The following is a 20,264-nucleotide window of genomic DNA, read 5'->3' as shown; positions in this document are numbered from 1 at the left end:
GGCAGCACAAGGCTCCTCAGTTTCCCTGGCCCGGCTTTGGAGGCAGCAAGGCAGGAAAATACAGACAAGCCATTGGCAGCAGGGGCATTTCCGGTGCTGGCAGCAGCCTCTTCCTCTGCACGTGCCCCTTAATAGCCCCTTTCCTCATTTGCTGCCTCAAGACCTTCAGCAGTGCCCCTGAGGACACTGTGGGAAAGTCAGCCTCCAGCTGGGCTGAGGCACTAGCTAGCCATGCCTTCTTCTGTAGGACAGCCATGGAACCACCCACTGGTACCTTCCTTGGGTGCAAAGCCCCGATCCCCCAACCATGTTTCATTCTGCAGGGATTAAGGCTGCTGGTGAGGGTCTGCCACAGTCTGCACACAAGACCAGAAGGATCCTGAGTCTTACATAAATCTCAGATCTCTGTCTTTTGCTTGGTGTAAGTCAAAAGGACCCAGGTGTCTGGGCAGGGTGGGAACCAAGGCCAACATTTAGATCCAAAGGCTCCAGCTAAGTGAGTTTGTCACTAACACAGGAGTGTAAATCTGGCCTTCGCCTTTTGATTTGTTAAGTGTCCTGCCCTGATCTGGGTATGAGCATTGGGGTCTATGACAAGTACTCCGGAAGAGCAGGGGCCCATTTCCGTGTCTTTCTTCAGCCAGACTATTCTTCACTTCCCGGATGAATGGTATGAACACAGGATGCCTGCCTGGGCTGCTCCAGCGAGTTCAGATGAGTCTAGGAACAGGCAATGGGGAGACTTGGGAACATGCTAAAACCTGGTTGCCCACAGCAGTTCCTAACTAGGCTATAGGAACGGGTCATGCCAGCATACCTACTTTCTGAATGACTCCTGCACCCCTACGGCCACCTCTTTCTAGACAAAACACTGGAAGCACAGGCGCTTTAAGAGGTCATCTTTGCAAATCTTTGCAAATGCTTGTGCATTCCTCACTTTCCCAGAGGCAACAACTAGTAGGGGCAATAACAGAGCAATGTGCCTGCTCTGGCTGTCTTCCCACAACAGGAGAAACTGTGCTAGGCTCAGCTGCCCAAGTTCAATTCTCAACTGTGCGACCTTGCCCAAGCCATTTGACCGCTGAGCTCTGGAAGCAGAGAAGCATGCCTCAGAAGTGAGTATGAGCCATAGCAGGGCAACAAGAGTCAAGTATACAGCTAGCCTGGGACAGCGGGGCTTGGGGTTCAGTGAGTGCCTGAGGCCAAGCCCTTCAGCTTCCTTCAGATGAAAACATCATTCATAGCATTAAAACAGTTTCTATCTTTCAATCTGGCTTCTTAATGTTAGATACTGGTTACGTAATGAACACCACCATCTTCCCACAGGCCACTCGTGAGTGGATCACACTGGAAGGGTGTGGGAAGCTGTGTACAGACTTGACCAAAGCCTTAGCACACTAGTGGACACAGATGGGTTTGGAACACTGACCCTATCTTATCAAGGGCGTGCGGGGCCCTGAGCCTGCTTATCAACTCCACGGACATCTCAGCATCATTTGGAAAGTGGAAGCTCCTAGGCGATCTCTTGATGTTTGCTTTGTCCCCGCAGTCAGGTCAGTAGACAGTGGGGTTACGGGAGGGGCACCTACCTGGAGATGTTGCTGTGTCCCTAACATCAGAACAGTAGAACTCACTCAGATGGAAGATGCCCCAGGTTACCAACATCTCACCTGGTCGTTGGGTGGCAATGGCTAAATCTTAACCACTAAAGGTTCACTTTTTCAACTACAGAAAAATAAGGGTATTAAGATACACCATGACCTCAGACTACCAAATGAGAATTTAAATCAATAAGTATCTAATAGCTATGACTGGTACAGTCCTATAATCCTTGCTTGTGAGGCTGCTGAGGCAAGCAGGTTCCCAGTTGATGGCTTGCCTAGACAATGAGACGATCCAAACTAAGAAGTAGTCAGCAGAAGGCTCAGTGGATACAAGCACTCACCATCCAAGCCTAACCTGAGCTAGATCCCCAGAACCAATTATCTCCATGGGTGAGCAGCCCCATCCTCCATCACATCGCATATATATGGTTCAGGGATACAGATAGCCCAGTACTTGCACAGCACATGAGGCCCTGGGCTCAATCTCTATTAGTTCAGGGGGTTAAAAGGTATCTTAATGCCAGGCAATCAGTCAACAGTGACATCAGAATCTGAGTTTAGGCTCAAGGCTAAAGGGAGTCCCCATGGCTACCTCTCAACCTTGCTACGATATAAAGGAAACTGTGCTTCTTACATATTAGGTTATTTAGGCATGCCTGTGTATTAAAATCCAGACTCCTCAAGCCAAACATCTGAACCACGCCTGTGAACATCTGTCTCAAAGTCCAGGCTGTACTGTGCTTCCCCCAAGTCAGCCAGACTGACCAGGGGCTGGGCAGCAGGTGTCACTGTTCCTACAGTGTATTTACACTAGGCCCTAATGCCAGCTCAACTATGGCCAGTACTGTGAGGCAAGCAGCCCAGAGCACTGAGTTCCTCACAGAGAACACAGTAATACACCAGGAACAACACATGACAATTCAGACTGAGGGGTCTGTTTTACAAAAAGGCTAAGACAAAGACAGTGCATGGAATCGTGACCAGGAGCTTGGGCCATATCCCGTGGTCTCTCTTGACCCTACAGATTAGTGACTGATACCCTTATGAGCTGAGGGCAGTCCAAGGACAGCAAGCTCTTCCCTGTCCACCTTCCAGGGTGGCTTACATAAGACAGCAGACAGTAGTATGACACATAAAAGGAGCTGGTATTAAACTACTGTGGAAAAGGACAGGGACATAGGCTGAAGACCTGGCAGTTTGTGATACAGTGACACCATTTCCCCTATGAAGGGACAGTGCTATGCTGGCCCAAGGGAATCTCAGAGTTAATGATAAAATACACTGCAACACCCTCAGGGCGATTCTCTACTCCCACTTGTTTTTTTTTAATTGGGAAACCAAGTTGTACACAAGAAGCCTGCATAAACTGGATGCAGAGACACAGCTGCTGGCTACTACACTTACTCCACAACACACGTGTGCACGAGGTCTTTTTGGCTAAAAGATGGAAGAGTGAGACATTTTCCCGGGTGGATGACAGAGTGAAGCGCAGGCTAGGAAGGCTTTCACAGACGGCTGGAGGAGAGGTACCACTGAGCGGTCACCACGCTGGGGGCAGTTAGCTTGTGCTCGAACTTGGCTCTGGCGGTGCCCGATGCTCTTTTGGCTTCCTCCTCCTCCTCTTCTGTCTGGAGAGGCAGCTCAGCGCAGACTCGGCATTCCTGGGGGCCACCACAAGCTGAGGCGGCCTGCCAGACTGTGTGGGGTACCTGGTCTTCAGGTTCTCCTGGAAGAGTGGCTGGGAGAGCAGACGGCGTAGCTCCTGCTTCAGGATCTTCATCTGCTTCTGTCGCCGACGCTCTTCCTGCTGGTCGGCTTTTCCTCCTTGAGACACACAAATATAGCATCATGTTTATGCAGAAACACTTTCTTTAGACTAATAAGCTGTGGTGCTTGAAGTTGAGAACCATAAACGAACTTTTGTTTAGGAGGGATGATGCAATGGGCCACCGTCCATCACTGTTCAGGGCCAGTAAAGACAGAAAGTCCTCAATTTACAGAGAAGGCAACTCAGGCTTAGGAGTCACGTCACTGGTGCAGAGCAAACCGTCAGAGATCAGAGCTCCCATCTGACTGAAGTCTGCTGCTCTGCCACTGCAGCTACACACTACCACCTCAAGTACAGCAACCACAAATTCCTCAGGAGAGAGCAAACACTTCTCTGCAGCCTGATTCTTCAGTACCTCCCCAACCAATGCTGCAACTGCACGCTGAGGTGGACGCAGCGCAAGTCCCCACCCAAGCAAGCCTGGCGTCAAGAAGGAAAGCCAGGGACTCACATCTCTATTTGAGCCCTAGGCCAGAGCCACAAGGAGGAGTGCACTGTTGGCAAACTCCGGGCTCCCACACGGAGCAGCAGTCTGCCTCTCAACTTGATGGCTGGGCACAGAAGCCAACACCCCAGCTGAGCTAAGCTGCTGTGTGGAAGAAGGAGCACAACCACTGTCATGAGCCCCAGATGTAATTCTCAGCTTCCCTACGCAAGGTCGTACAGCCTGGTCCCTTCCTTGGCTTCTGGCCCAAAGACAGAAGAGGGCTTAGGTAATACCTGGTGACAGAGCTGTTCTAATGTACAGATTCCTTCTCTTTGGGAGCCTTCCCCTGCATGTAAAAAAACACAGTTCCCTCTTGATTCAAGCCAAGAGGCTGGGGTATTAAGGGAGATATGGAGGTGCTTTGCTGCCTTGGGAGGCAGGTGTAGCACTAACCACAAGATAAATAAGGACTTAACAGTCTCCAGGACCTGTTTTTGAGCTTTGAGCACAGCTGTACCCAGTTTGCCTCCTTTACTCACTCTTGAGTTAGGAGACCTGACTTGAAGAAGAAAGAGGCATACCAAAAGGCTAACGACACAGTAAGAGATCAGGCTGCACGAACAAGGACGTCCTGTTTGTGTCTGCTCCTGGTCGGAGACTCCAAGGGCTGTCCATATGAGACAGAATCAGACACATAAGAAAGGTCGAGAGCAGGCCCACACGGGATGAGTAGGCATGAGACAAGAAAAGGGCACACTGCTGTTTCTGATGGGTCACAGAAGTGGCGATGGTTCCAACCACGTGCAAGTTAAGGGAAATCCAGTGCTGGAGGCAGCCTCCCATTCCCACCCAGCCTGGGCGCACCTTTGTACATGTCTTCTTCCAGCTCGATCTCGAGGGCTGCCGCCGCCTGCTCAATCCAGGAGTTGTGCAGACAAGCCTGGAAGTTCCGGTACTCAGCCTTTTCAATCTGCCGGGCTAGGCGGATCCGCTCCTGAGGGGACATGAGCACAAAATTCCCATCTGACAGAGGGCCTGGGCCTCTCAGCAAGTGAAGCTTCACTGAAACTGTCCTAAACTGCTCTGTGAGCAGTAAGCAGAGAGACTAACTCTGATCCCACTGAAACCCTTTGCCTGGGCTCACGACAGCACCTGGTCACCATTACCCACACAACCACAAAAGCCTGCTTGCACCTCACAGAGGACTGTCCCAGGCTGCCAACTTCCGGGTGGCCAGTCTGAGCTAGTCTCCCCAGGCGCCACATTTGGTCTCCTCAATTCTTCTCATGGCTTTGGGGTCAGAATGCAGTGATATAATGCCCCCTTCACCTGACATGGGAGATCACGTGCAGTGAGGAAAAGAAACCATGAAAATGGGGTACTCCCAGGCTCAATAGGAATTCTGTGTTCCCACCTCCCACCAGCCCCATCACAAATCCTCACACAACCAACATACCTTCCATGCCAGATGGCCCTCCAACTGCCCCTTGTTTCCACTTCCTCAATGGCTACAATTCCACCCCCTCAAAGATGAAAGTTCTTCTTTCCACAACATAACCACATGCCTGCTAACCTCAGGGCTCCACACTAACCTCACTGTGCTGTGGGCCTGGCCTAGACATACACTGGTGAGCCTCTGGGGGAAATACCCCACATTAGTCTGCTACACTGTGACCTAGGGCACACCTTCACAGTGAATGCTCTCAAGTTAATAGACATACAGAAAGCAAGCCTTACTGTCTCTGCTACAAGAGTACACCAAACCTTCAGCATTTACCTTGCTGCTCACAGCTCTGACAGCTGTCAATATGGCTGTGCTCACTGCACTGTCTAGCTGAAGTGGAAGCAGGTGGAGACTTCAAGATCACACACCAAAGTGGATGAGGGAGAAAATGTAGCGCAAATTCTTCAATAAGAACCCCGAGTCAGATAAAGGGGTAAATGCTGAAAGATCAGAGAAGCGGAGCAGCCAGCTCCTAGTTCTTACCTCTACCAAATCCTTAGACCGAATGGGTGATCCTGTCTCCAGGAATCCTCAGACTGAGACTGAATGCTATGCCTCCTGTCTTTTCCCGCTTTACATCCCTCTCTTTGCCCAGCTGTATCCCCTTCCTGTCTCCACCTTCCTAGTGCTGGGATTCAAGGTGTGAGTCATCACTGCCTGGCTCTGTTGCTCTCTTAGACTGATTAAATCTTGTGTAGCCCAGGCTGGCCTTGAATTCATAGAGATCTGTCTTGCCTCTGCCTCCCAAGTGCTGGGATTAAAGATATGCACTACCACTGCCTGGCCTCTATGGCTAACTAGTGGCTAGCTCCAAACTCTGATCTTCAGGCAAGCTTTATTTGTTAAAGCACAGAAAAATATCACCACAACCCTTTTCTGCCTTTCTCCCGGGTCTGGTGCTCCCAGCATTTTTACAAAAGCCACCATCCAGCCATCAGCAGAACCACTTCTCAGTTCTCTAGGGTAAGGCTTCTGGTCTCAGAGCAAGGTGCTCTGTGAGGGGGGTTTAACCACTTTACCTTGACCACATCCATGTACTTTGACTGCACTGGGAACAGTGGGATGTCCTCATCTTTCTTCAGAGTTTTATAAATCTTCTTGAAGTTCATCACATCCTCGGGCCCAATCAGCATCAAGCTGAGGCCTTCACTGGTAGCTCGGGCAGTCCGACCACTCCGGTGGATGTAAATCTCTGAGGTGCGGGGCACCTGCCAAAGCAGCAAGGAGGATCAGCACACAGACAATGCCCAACAGTGTTCTTTCCCTCAGAGCCACATCCCCAAACTGGCTCTGCTCTCCGAGGGACAGAAACCTCTCCAGCACTGTGACCAACATAGCCCTATTTCCAGAAACACAGACTATCCCTAAGTATCCCTAAGTTGACAGCCCACCCACCAGGCTCCCATGGCCTCCACACTGGCTCAGCTCTTTACAATCAACCTGGGTGTCTCTCCTACTCGCCACTCCCATGCCCCTTGTGACCAGTGCCATCTAGTCTACTTCAGTCTCAGCTTTGCCATGTCCCGACTCGGCATGGGTGACTGACGATAGAACATGAGTGACTGCCTGAGGCTTCGGAAGCCACATACCATTTCCAGTGTACTCTCTGCATCACATCTGCAGCTGAGCTCTCTGGTCCTGCTCCACCCGTCTCCCACCTGTTAGCTCTCCCCCCTCATTGTGGACTTATCACTCTGCAACCATAAGCCATTAACCATAAATAAACCCTTTCTTCTAAACTGCCTTGGTCACACTGTTTTAGCACAGCAATAGAAATGTAATGAAGGCCCGGCAGAGGTGGCACATGCCTTCGCCTTTATTCCCAGCACTTGAGAGGCAGAGGCAGGCAGATCTCTGTGCCAGCCTGATTTACAAAGAGAGTTCCAGGACAGTCAGAGCTGCAGAGAAAAACCCTGTTTGGAAAAATAAACAAAAAAAAAGAAAATGAAGGTAAAATTATCATAGTCTTATGAAATACTTGATCATTACTCACATATTGTAAACCAGGAAACTAAAATACAAAGTGGTCTGCTCACTTCCCCTAGTTACCCAACTAAATGAGTGTGGGAGCCAGGATTCAAAGACCTGCGAAGCCCAGGCCAACCTATGGCAGGTACACTGTCCACAGACAGCATGGCATGAGTATTCACACCCTGCCTCCCGGGGCGACTACCACTAATGAAGTACAGTGGCTCTTCAGTGGTCTGTAGTGGACCGCCAACTCCTGACCGTGACACTCTAGGCTTCAGCCACCCGCTCCTAGCTGACTCTGCTGGCCGCAACAACTATTCATCTACTCACATCCCAACAAGGTCCTCCTCTCGCTCACTCCTAGTAGTGACCCTGTGTTAGGTTTTCTCAAGTTGATACAAGTTAACTCATCTGGGAAGAGGGAGCCTCAGCTGAGGAAACACTGCAATCAGATCAATTGGCCTATGGACAAGTCTGTGGGGCATTTTATTGATTAATGATTGATGTGAGAGCCCCCTCCACAGGTGGTCTTGGGTTATATAAGCAAGCAAGCTGAGAAAACCAGCAGGAACAAGCAAGCAAGCAGCACTCCATGGCTGTCAGCTTCAATGCCTGCCTCTAGGCTCCTGCCCTGCCCTCCCTTCACTGTGGGCTGTAAACTGTAAAGCGAAACAAACCCTCTCCTCCCCAGGATGCTTTTGGGTCATGGTGTTTATCACAGCAGCAGAACCCTAACTAAGGCATACCCCAAACACAGCTACCCACACAGCCCTTTTTTCCCTCTTCCCTCTGCACACCCCAACCTCTCCATCCTGGAACGGTACCATCTTCTGGAAAGCACTCAGCACCTCTCAAACTGTGTACATGTGGTAATTTCCCGTCTTATGTTATAGTGGTGACCACATCTCATTTCTCCACTATGGAATGCAGTACTTCTTAGGGGCTGGGACTATGCTGTGTGGTCCTGGTATCGTCTACAAGCAACCCAGTACCTGTTCCAGAGATGTGCTAATCTGAAATTGGTACTCACAAAATATTTTTCAAAGCAAAAAAAAAAAAAAAAAAGAAAAATGAAAAATAATAAAAAAACTGCTGTGGAACAATCTTTTTGTACACTGTAAATATGTATTATTCTCACTGGTTAATAAAGAGCTGACTGGCCAATAGTTGGGCAGACAGAGGTTACACGAGAAGCAAGATGAGCATTCTGTGCTGAAAAAAGGTACTGCCAAGTGGTAGAATGTAGATAAGAAATATGGGCTAATCTGAGTTGCAAAAGCTAGTTTAGTAACAAGCCTAAGTTATCAGCTGAGCATTTATAATTCATATTAAGTCTCTGTGTAACTGGGGAACCAGTGATCCTAACGAAAAACCTGCTTACAAAAACTGTCCTAAGAGATGCCAGGCTTTCCACACTGTGATGGGTGCTTCATTATCTAGTCAGTTCTAAGAACCCTAAGGGGCAGGTGTGGTTGTTGCTGCCAGCTTATAGGTAACAGCACAAAAATGGATGGTGCCAAAGTCCTCGCCCAAAGGTGTCAACTCTGAGTTCTCAGAGTGGTGTTCTATTCCTGGCAGGAGGATATGGAGCCCATGCTCCCAGCTACAACTACCTGCTGCTGTTTGCTCTTCAAAATCACTGTTACTGCAGCTGCTGTTCCAGAACATGTAGTCAGTGTTTCCAACTGAGCAGCCCAAGATCTTTACACATGCCTTCCCAACCCAGCAACACACGACCCTGCCACCCACAAAATGAGAAAACTGTAGATGGAGACCAAAGAATTTGATGAAGGTCACACAGCTGGGATTTAGCCAAGGGAGGTCTTGAACTGCACACCAGACGAGCCATTTAACACATTGCTGTGAGGGTCCTATAGAAAACCCCAAACAACCCAGGATACTGCTCATGCTAACTGTTGCTCTCCACAAACTGAGGGTAAGACCCTACTGTTGAAGACAACACCTACATAACTCACTGAACATGAAGAAGCTGAGCTGATACCCCCCTAGAATTAGCCCTATGGGCTAATGAGTGCTTATGCAGACTAGTGTTCACAAACACAAACACTTAAGTGTGGTACACAAGCCACACGTAAGGGCAGGCCCCATGCCTAGAAGTAGATGGCCAACACAGAATGAACTCAATGGTATTTTTGGAGGGTTTTCATCTGGGCTTTTTTTTTTCTTTACAGGTCTTTTGTTTATATATCATGGTTTGTGATTTTGTGTTTTTATGGGATTTGTCTGTGGGAGTGTATCTATCTCTGCATCTGTATGTGTTTCTTATGCTTTCTCTTTGGCTCCTTTTTTCTGTTTGTTTTTGTCCTATTCTGTTTATCTTTGTATTGTTGCCTACTTTGTACTGAGAAAGAGAAAGAAAAGGTATAGATGTGTGGGAGTGGGAAGATGGGAGGATCTGGGATGACTTAGGGGAGGGGAACCATGATTAGAATATACTATATGAAAAAAATCTATTTTCAATAAAAATTAAAATTATAAAAACAAAAACGCTGCTGTGGTCTGTCCCCACCAAAACTCCTGCTGCAGCTTAATTCTTCAGAATTACAAGGGCAGCAGTGCTAGGCGGGCCTAGCAGGAAGTGTTTGTAGATGGCTTGGAAAGAGGAATGGAGTGAGTTCTTGCTCTCCAGGGCAGACTGGTTACCAAGAGATGTCACCCAATGCTGTCTCCTTCGTGTTGGCCACCGCTCTTGCACTGCACACTCCTCTACCTCAGGGCTCCCACCAGAAGCAGAGAGGAGTGGAGCAGACACTGGTAGCAGGCCCTTGAACTCTCCAGCCCCCAGAATCAACAGGCACACCCTTTTTACAAATCACCCAGCCTTAGTTATTGTTATAGTAACAAAAACACACTAAGATAAACGCTCAGCCATGCCACTGGAAGGTAAGGGGATGGGAGGGACTGACACTTTAATCTGTAGATAAAAGTGGCCTGAAGAGAATGGTTATTTGATAGGATGTTGCTGTTTCAAAAGCAGTCACAATGGGCACTAGATGCTAATGGGAACATGCTGCAGGGAAAAATACTCCTCCCCTCTGCTCCAACCTTTGCTTTAACACTTTCCCATTCACTGTAAGGAGCAGGATGGCAGGGAGGGGCTTTCATGCTAAGAGCCATACCTGGTAATGGATGACATGTTGAACTTTAGGAATATCCAGACCTCGAGCTGCCACATCTGTTGCCAAGAGAACACAGCTGTAATGGAAACAAACAACAACAAAAATGAGTAACAATTATTAGTCAGCTTAGCACCCACTAAGCACTCCACACTATAGCCCACAAGGTAATCTATCACCTCCCTTTTACAATTAAGCTGAGGCTGAGAAAAGCACATGTTATGTTCTGTCAGTGAATAAAATGAAGCCACATACATTCTGGGTCAGTGTCTTACCTCCTAATACCTTCTCACCTACTCTCTCCCATACTGACAGATTACCTCACTCTTCCCTAGACAGACAACCTGTACTCTGGTCCACAGGCAGAGGGACAAACATGAGGAGGTGTGGTGTAGGCTCTGGGGTTTGACAGATCCATCTGAGACCCAGCCCTGTCACTGCCACGTTGTGAAAACTTGGGCAAGCTGGTGACCTTTTCTAGACATCACTCTGTCACCTACAAAGTGAGAAGAGCGATGATAACAAGCAGTGGTGGGGGCTCGTGACTATCGAAGGTCACACTGGGCAGTAGTTCCAAGACTTTCCCTTCACGGTGCCAGTCACTATTCTTCTAGCAATCCCATCGGCACCTGTTACCCTAAGTATGAGACAATGAAGCACAGAGACACTGACTAACTTGACCAGCAAGGCAGTGAAGGGTTCGGGATTTGCTGTCAGAAACTCTGGTTATAGTCTCTGCTCTCAATCACAATGCATTCTGCCACTTCTCAAGGGTGTTAGAAGTAACCGGATGCCCAGGACTTCATCTGTAGTCTAACTACTTACTGGAAGTCTCTGAGAACGTTAATAGCAAACAAATACAATGAATGTGTGACACCGCCAAATACAGAAATAAAATTATGGGAAAGAGGGAAGAAGAAGAAAAAAGAGGGCTAGCATGTCTTCTGCTCCTAAGGAACTTATGACGGGGTGGGGTCCCTAGCTCCCTGGCCCCCTGGGTACAGTGGCTCGTGGCTCAAAGCCAGGCCTCTGGAGACAGGCTTCACTTACTCTTCCAGACGGGCAAACTGCTCCAGGTTTCTGAGCCTCTGTTTCTGGTGCATGCAGGCATGCAGAGTCAGCGGCATGATGTCCAGGACCTTGAGGAGCCCAGAGAGGCGTTTGATGCAGGAGATGCTGTTGGCAAACACCAGGCTGCGGCCTGGGTACTGCATGAGGAAATAGTAGAGATACAAGTCTTTCTCATCTGTCTCACAGTGGATCTTGGTCTCTGTCAGGGTCTCCACTGTACCCTCATTCCTCGTGAGGTCAATAACTTTTGGCTTGCCCCGCATACCAATCTTCTGCATGAGAAGGTCAAGTTTGGCGGTTTTATCTATTTTCTTCACATGCTTCTTATGAAGGATTCGAGCAGGAGCTTGGTGTACCAGGGTCAGCGTGGCAGAAAAAACAAGAGTTTGTCGATTGGGGTTGTACTGGGAGTCATTTAACATCTCTAGAAGCTGGGAGAGCTCAGCAAAATGGCCTTTCTCAACCATTCGATCAGCCTCATCTATCACGAGGCACCTGCAGACCAGACAGGCCACAACATTGGTCAGTGTAATGCAGGGAAGAAAAAACCTCTACATGATATCCCACTCCCACAGACACACAAGCACACTACCATCGCCATTAGGGCATCAGCCAACTTCTCTCGTGCATGCTTAGCTACAGGGATAGGGCGTGGATGGCCACAGTGTTTGTGGTAGTGAACAAGCACTGCCCAGGCCTTCCTGTGCACATCACACACCTCAGGCTCATGTCAGAGGGTGAGAGAAGGGGGAGGGGCCGCCTCACCTGAGCTGCCGAAGGTTGCTTAAATGAGGATGCTTTTCTTTAACTAACTCCCAGAGTCGACCAGGGGTGGCGATCACAATCTCTGGATGGCGATTCAGCATCCTCTGCTGCTTTTGTGTGGACATTCCACCAACTAAAATTGCTGTCTTAATCCCTACAGGACAGAAAACAGACAGACACTGCTAACCACCTGGCTGCTCATCCTCTGGACAAGCACAGTGCTGAAAGTCAGTCTGGCTTGACTCCTAGAGGTCTCAGCAGACAGCCTGTAGTTTGTGGTCTGGACCCTGTCTACTTTCCCATTTCCTTCCAATCCCAAGAGAAAGGCTGGATTTGACTTGGCTGCACAGCTCTGACCACGAGCAGTGGTGCACTACAGTGCTGGGCAGGATGTTTATGTGACGCGCAGTAAGGAGCCCTCTCCATTCCCTTCCATTAGAGTGAGCCTGAGCTCTTCCGGGGCCCGAGTTGTCGTCTCTCGGGAAGAGGACTGCTTCTGGGTCAAGGGATAGGAGTGAACACACAGGGTAACACAGCTGAGGTGCTCGGCAAGTGCCTTCACTTGATTGAGAACTCAGCCATGCAATGTGGCTTTCATTAGGATAAACACCATAGTGTGGAAACCCTTCCCAAAAGGTAGAGAATTAAGCTTTTACCTCAAGGCAATCAGCAAATTTGTTATTAAAAGGTTATGTTACTATAAACATTTTAGATATCTGGTCCCCTTAAGGGAATTCAACAATTCTAAAGGACTTAATTCTCCAGCAAATAAGAAAGCTCTCCTAGAGGACAGGAGCCACAGCTCTGGCTGCTGTCACCTGGCACTTGGAAACATTTATTCAGCGGAACTGAATCTCACCTGTAAACCTGGCCACAGCATCAATGTGTTGTCTGACCTGGATGGCCAGCTCTCGAGTGGGCGTCAGGACGAGTCCCAGGAGGGGGCGCCGTGGGTGAAGCTTATAGACAGCAATATGGCCACACAGCACCTGCCCTAACTTCCCAGGCTGCTCTTCATCAAGCTTCTCTCCTCCGTCCTCATTCTGCTTGGGGACAAGCTTGTCCTCAACCAAGGAAGAAGGTCCTTCACCAGCATCATTATCATCATCACAGGAGAGCAGTGCCCGGGCTGAAGGGGAGGCACTAGTCGTGGGTTCGGTCTTCGCCCCAGCCTCACTGGGCTGCGCTTCATTCTCAGTTCTGGCCTCGTCAAGCAACACTCCAGACTCAGTCCCATCCGTGCGAGGTGACCCCAGATCGGCAGCGGCTCCTACCCTGCTCTCCCTCGGTGGTATCCCAGTGCTATGTGGGATAGGTGGAGCCTTCATCTTATGCCACTGCAGCACTGCATGAATCATCGGGATGGCAAAAGCAAGAGTTTTCCCGCTTCCTTAGAAGTAAAGCAAACACAACAGGAATCCATGATGCAGCACGTCACTGTCTGAAGCTCCTGCCTTTGCATAGAAATAAGGGACCCTGAAGGCACTAAGGGTCAGCGTGACCTCCCAAAGCACCACCACTCTACACAGGCTCCTGAAGAGCACAGCAGCCGGGTATTTGGCATCAATCAAGGAAAGGCACAGACGCTGGCTCTAGACCTGACGTCACCAGTGACAATGCGCAAACACCCCAGTGATGAAACCATAAAAGAAAGAAAGGTAAGTGTGTTTTATTGCAGAAAAACCTGCGCATCACTTCAACCTTCTTCAGAGCAGGAATGCAACAGTTCTTTCAGGAATCCTAGCCAGTTTGTCTCTAGGCCCGTGTGTTTTAAACTGACCTGTGAAGGCACGTGGGGCCCACATCATCCAAGAGGTCAAAAAGGCCACTACAACCTGAAAATCCGAAGCACAGCTTTTCTCCTTAGTTGTCATTTTACCTTCTGCATTTCAGCTACTCATGGTCAATTATGGCCCCAAAAGTATTAAACTGACAAGTCCATAAATAAGCATTTCATAAACTTCAAGCTGCTTATCATTCCAAGCAGTACAGGGAACTCTCACACTGTCCGGCTCCATCTACACGAGTCTTCCTTCTGTCCAGTGTGTTCACAGCGTAATGTTACCCACCTGCTTGCTAGTCATGCGCAGATCTGCTATCAGACTGTGTGCCCCTGCTCGCTCTCCTAGCACCTGAGACGAGCTCTCCCAGAGCAGCTCAGACACGCTAAAGGGGAAGCTGTAAGGTGTTCTTTTATCGAAAGCTGTAAAGTCTCAACTTAGAGAAGAAAAAAAAGGCATGACTTGGTCGCTAAGATTCTTACTACAGTAAGAATGAATATTCCTTCCATGAAACTGTGAAGAAGAAGTGTTAGTTTTGCTGTTATATATCAATCTGCAGAAAGTATGACCACAGCGTATAAATTCTCAAGATATAAAAGGCATTCAATCTATATAAATGTGCAAAAAGAAAGTACAGGCAGCTCAGCAGCATCTCATCTGTGTTTGAGGATCTACTAGGAGACCTGAAAGGTACCCTTCCCAGATACTAAAGGTGACAAGCAAGAATGTCCCGAGGAGGGGAGGGATGGTCTCTAGAAGAAAAAAAGGCCTAATCCAAACCTGCAAGGAACTCTCACGGACTGGTGAAATGGTTCAATGGTTCAATGGATAAAGACACTTGCCACTAAGCCTGTCGATCTGCGACTGATCCCAAGACCCACATGGGGGAGGAGCAAACCTGCTCCCACAAGTTGTCTTAGAACCTCCACACACAGGCCTTGGCTTGTGCAAACCTATATTTAAATGCACATACGTATAGAAATGTTTTTTAAAAACTTGAAAAAAGAGAGAAAAAAACTTTTATGAATAGTTCCAAGTAAAAAAATAATCACAGCAAAGAAGCAAAAGCTTAAAACAAACAAAAAAGCTTCAAAAGTTTAAGAATGCCAAAATATATCACGGCAGCATCTGTAACTGACAGTCTGGGAAAAATAAAACTGACAATTCAGAACTACCCAGAAAACAAATACAAAACAAAGGCTGCATTAGCTTACAAAGCTGAGCCAATTCACTGGCAGATAGAGCTGTTACAAAGAACGCTAGCCAAAGCTTCCATGCAGAAGCAAGGATGGTGGTCAATGAGAATCTCCATCTACACAGGGAGTGAAGTGCATCGGAAATTACAGAAACAGAAACTGTTACTTTTAAAAAATAACTGCTTACAGTAAAACAGTTAAAGAATAGTTCTGATTTCCAACACAGATAGAAATACACAACCAAAAAACATACCACAAAAGTACAAAGGAGGGAGATATGGAAATACACCCTTGAGGCTGTTTATCACACATAAGGCACTGTATCACCTGAAGGCAAACTATGGTAAATATATGTGCACAAACCGTAACAGACTGTGAACCCTAAGGCAAACACTAAAAGACACCACAAAGGCCTGTGGCCAGCAAAACAAGAAAGGAGACAGCACAATGAATGTGTATCTGGTCTCATTCCCAGTCCTGGCACAGAACTTCTGTAAACAACTGTAACTTCTCAATAGGAGCATTTTTTGTTCTAATAGTTCATCTCCACCTTCCGTTCCTGGCCTCAGGAGTAACAGGGTCTTATGTAAACTAATGAGATGACAGAGAACTGAGACTAATTGCATCTAGAAAACTTCAGGACGCAGCTGGTGGCCACAGGCTGGAACTCTCATGCACATCCCTCACGAGTACCAGAGAGCAGGACTGAAGACCAAGGTCGATCTGCAACGACCAAGGCTTTACCAGATCACGCCTATATAATGGAAGGAAGCTCTATATGAACACTGCAAAGGATGGGATTGAAGAGCTCTCCAGGATGGGGAACTCACAAAAGCTGGTATGCCCAGACAGGCACAAGGAAGCCCTCTGTCCTCAACATTCTGTCGATCTCTCCAATCGAGCTGTTCCCGAGTTACACCCTTGAAGCCAGTGCACATGTCTCCCTGGGTTCTGGGGGCTTTTTAGAAAAGTATTAAACCAAGGAGGTTGCTATACACTCCTTCATGTGAACAAATCGGGAACGGGGCCCAAAAAGGAGACAGGCTTGTGCGACTGGACCAACTCCAAGTAGACAGAGCTGAACTGCAGAAAAGGACACATGGCTGGAGTTGAGAGATGAAGTACTTGGTTTGGTAAAACCCCACAGCACCTGTGGTATCACAGGGGCTTTGTGGGTACAAACATCTTGTTTTCTGTTGTCTCCTTTTGAAATGAAGGTCTGTCTATGCAGCTCTGGCTGGCTTGGAACTTGCTCTGTAGACCAGGCTGAACCCACAGACCTTCCTGCTTCTTAAAGGCATGTACTGTCAGTTTCTGTTTGTTCCTAAAAACATCCTAAATACAAGCTGAGGATCCCAATCCAAAAATCTGAATTCCCAAATACTAAAAATTTTTAAACATTCTGAGTTGCCAACATGGCCTAGAGGCTATATGTTTAAGAAGCGTATGAAATATAAGTGAATTTCATACATAGTCTGGATCCTATTCCTAAGATATTCCACTATGTAGATGCAAATATCAATTTAAAAAACAAATCTAAAACAGTGTCTCAAATATTTCAAATAAATATTTAATCTGTAATATCACCAAAAAATTCAATCTCAAGTAAGATAACAAACAACAAAGAACATCTTGGACAACGAGGGAAAATCAGAACAGACTTAAACACAGCTGTTTTCCGTAACCACATTAAGTATAAATGGCCTGAATAATTCAGTTAAAGAACAAAAATTATGTACCACACACAAGAAACGCGTATTACATAGAAAAGCAGTTTGTCAAACTAAATCTACAGAACAGTATGGAAAGGACAGACCATGCTACCATCTGAACAAAGCCACAAGGAACAGCTGCAGATGAACACAGACGTCACACAAAGCCCCCTACAGGATACAGATGGTTGCTCTGTCAGGAAAAGGAGCCAGCTAACCTAGAGAACTGACAAGAATGTCTCAATATACAAAACATTTATGAGCCTGCTAACAGACCATCAGCTACATGAAACAGAAAACTGGACAGAATTTTAAGTTGAAAACTATCACACAGGGAAAAAATGAATTAAAACAAAAAACTCTTAATGTTTTAAAATTTTAAATCTGTACTTAAAAACCTCCTTAAAAGGGAAGAGCAAGCCCAGATGAATTCTACCAAATATTTAAAGGTGAAAAAAAAATCAATTATTTAAAACTCTTTCAGATAACTGACAAGAGAACACATCACAAGTTATCAAGGCCAATGTTACTATCAGCTCTAACACCAGATAAGAACATCACAATAAAACTAGAGATGAATATTTTCATTTCATCTTCACACTTGACCAAATCCAATATATAAACAGCACATTGTGATCAAGTTCACTGTTTCTCAGGAATGTTTTGTTTCCATTTCTAAAAACCAATATAACTGACCATTATCAACAGAATAAAAACAAAATCCCACAAACCTAAATACATGCACGAAGAACACGTGTAAGAAAGAAAGAAAGAAAGAAAGAAAGAAAGAAAGAAAGAAAGAAAGAAAGATAGATAGATCTAACACTCAATCTTGATGGACTGTAAGAGAAGCCTCTCAGCCTGACGGCAAGGCATTAGGTGGTGCTGTCACCCCCATCCCACAGGCTCTACAGAGATAAAGCAAGGGCACCAAAGTCAGCAGGCGCAGATTTCAGCCCAGAGCTGGATGCTTTCTCAACACGGCTTTTGTGGTCATGCTCTCAACATTCCCCTCCTCCAGTTTTCCAGCCTATGAGCAACCAAAGCATGGATCTAAACGCTCCAGAAAGAACAGCCCTTACCTGTCTCAGCAGCTCCAAGGATGTCCAGCTTGTCCCGGATGGCAGGGGCCAAGGTCAGAGCCTGGATCGGAGTGGGTGCAGAGAAGCCCAGAAAACTGAGTGCTCGGAGAACAGCCTTGGGCACAAACAGGTCCCTCCAGGCGGACACGTCTACCTTCTGGTCGTGCATTTCCGGCATCCAGGTCTTTGTTTTTTTGGGCACTTTAGAGACGGTGCTCTGGGAAAGATCTAATTTCTTTTTCCCTTTGTTTTTCTTCTTTTTTGGAACAGCCTGTGCCAGGCTTTCCGAGGCTGCTTCCCCTACCTTTTGATCCAAACAAACAGTCTCTGGCTCAGAATCTTTGACTTCATCCTGGGCAGTACTTCCTCTGGCAGCCACTGATACATCTTTCCGTTTCTTCAACTTGGTCTTTTTCTTCGGGGAGCTAGACTCTTCTTCTTCATCCTCCTCCTCCTCTTCTGAAACAGCCTGGGCCTTTCTCTTCTTGGGCTCCTCGTTTGAGAAGAAACCAGAGGGGTTTTTGGCAGGGGAGACTAAACGGTAATCTGTCAGTTCCTCAAAGCACACCAAGTCATCCATTTGTCCATCTGCAAACAGATTGGGGTCGATCTTCACCTGCTTCCACTTCCCCACCACTTTGATGCCCTTCGTCTGAAATGCACCACGACTCAGTGGCTTTGGCCTTGATTTGGTCTCCTTTAACTTCATGATTGCTGGAAAAAAAAAAAAAAAAACACGTTCTTTTAGGTTAGCGACTGTGAAGCATGGGGTCTAAGGCTACACACGTTCCAACGAACCTAAAACATACTTGACCCTGCAAACAACCAAGAACCCAAAGATGGTTTAACATACACAGAGTAGATGCTCCCAGCCAGAAAATGAAGCACACCCACAGAATAGGGAGTTGGTCTTGGAGCAGACGGAATACAGGCGATGTAGTAACATGAGCTAACTCGAGTCAGGATCCTAGCCCCAACACTTAATTGTATACAACCTTCAACAATACTACCGATCTTCTCAGAATTTAGTGTTTTAATCCTGCTAAAAAAAAAAAAAAGAGAGGGCCAGGATAATCTCTACTTTTATGCTATCCACAAATAGTTGAAATTACAACAGAGGTGACAGAATAATGCCTGACCTACAGAGGCCATGTTTAAGATGGAGTAAGGATTGGAGACGGATTTTCATTTCTGGCTTTAGGGGGTGGAGTATGCTTTATTACAAGTGCGCCGAGCTCTCTTCCCTATTAGAACAAGGCAGTGCCATCTCCACCCTGTGCAGCTTTCTAATTACATTTTAAGTAACTGAGAGCTAGCAGGAGTTGTAGCTCAGAGTGTTAGCCTAGTATGAATGAAGCCCTAGGTTCCACCCCCAGCACTGCCTAAAACCATGCTTAGTAGGTATCAAGCCTTCCAGGAGTTCAAAGCCAGCCATGACCACATGAGACCATGTCTTTAAAAGGGGTAATGGGTTATGTGTGACTCATCTGAGTCTAAGTGGCTCCATAGTGAGCCTCTTTACATAAGAAAGAACAGAATTTGTTGAAGCAAAAGATAAAACTCGATTCCTATCTGGATTCAACACTTGCCACTCGGTCTTTGGTAAAACCTCTCTGTGGCTCAGTTTCCTCGTCTACTATTTAAGGATAATGAGGTATTTAACCCACTAGGTCTTCATTTGAATACGACATGGTGACGCATGTCAAAACCCGCTTAGCATGGCGCCTGTTGTTGAGAGCAGCACACGGACTCGCAGGCAAGGCTCATGCAGCGGTCCCAGACACTGACTACACAACGACCCCACCGCACCTCGGCCCCACTTGACAAACCGAAGGGAATGTTACTAAAACTGGGACCTGGGAAGTGCCCTGCACCGCCTTCAAGAGCTCCTCTGACACTGTGATCGCACGAGACCTTCAAGGGAGGTTCCCGGGCCTGGATGCGTGGTTACCGGCCTCAGGCGTGGGCCGCCCGGGAACCAAGGCTGAGGGTGCACCCGTGACCCACTATGCTTTGGGGACACCGGGAGCCGGCCGCGGAGGGGCTATGCGCACCGCACTCACCAGGATAATCACCGCCAGATTTCTCTCCTGCACCGGGACGTCTGCGCCAACCTGACCCGGAACTGCAGCAGCGTCTGAAACTGCAGTTCCGGAGCGGGACTTCACGCACGCGTGCACGCTGAA

At 47.5% G+C, this 20,264-nt stretch overlaps 1 protein-coding gene across 1 annotated transcript; it reads right to left on the bottom strand.

Annotated features, from left to right (window-relative positions):
• Positions 1-2,905: 2,905 nt before the first annotated feature.
• Ddx24 (DEAD-box helicase 24) lies at positions 2,906-20,264 on the bottom strand. The gene is made up of 9 exons (XM_038337181.1): positions 20,142-20,264; positions 18,079-18,792; positions 13,167-13,697; positions 12,308-12,461; positions 11,522-12,037; positions 10,475-10,550; positions 6,383-6,571; positions 4,724-4,853; positions 2,906-3,428 (listed from the first exon to the last, which is right to left on the bottom strand). The coding sequence occupies exons 2-9, from the start codon at positions 18,785-18,787 to the stop codon at positions 3,163-3,165; spliced, it is 2,571 nt and encodes an 856-aa protein (XP_038193109.1). The 5' UTR covers positions 18,788-18,792; positions 20,142-20,264; the 3' UTR covers positions 2,906-3,162.

This window comes from Arvicola amphibius, chromosome 7 (genome assembly GCF_903992535.2).
Source record: "Arvicola amphibius chromosome 7, mArvAmp1.2, whole genome shotgun sequence".
Classification (NCBI taxonomy): domain Eukaryota; kingdom Metazoa; phylum Chordata; class Mammalia; order Rodentia; family Cricetidae; genus Arvicola; species Arvicola amphibius.
This window is presented reverse-complemented; position numbering and strand designations above follow the sequence as displayed.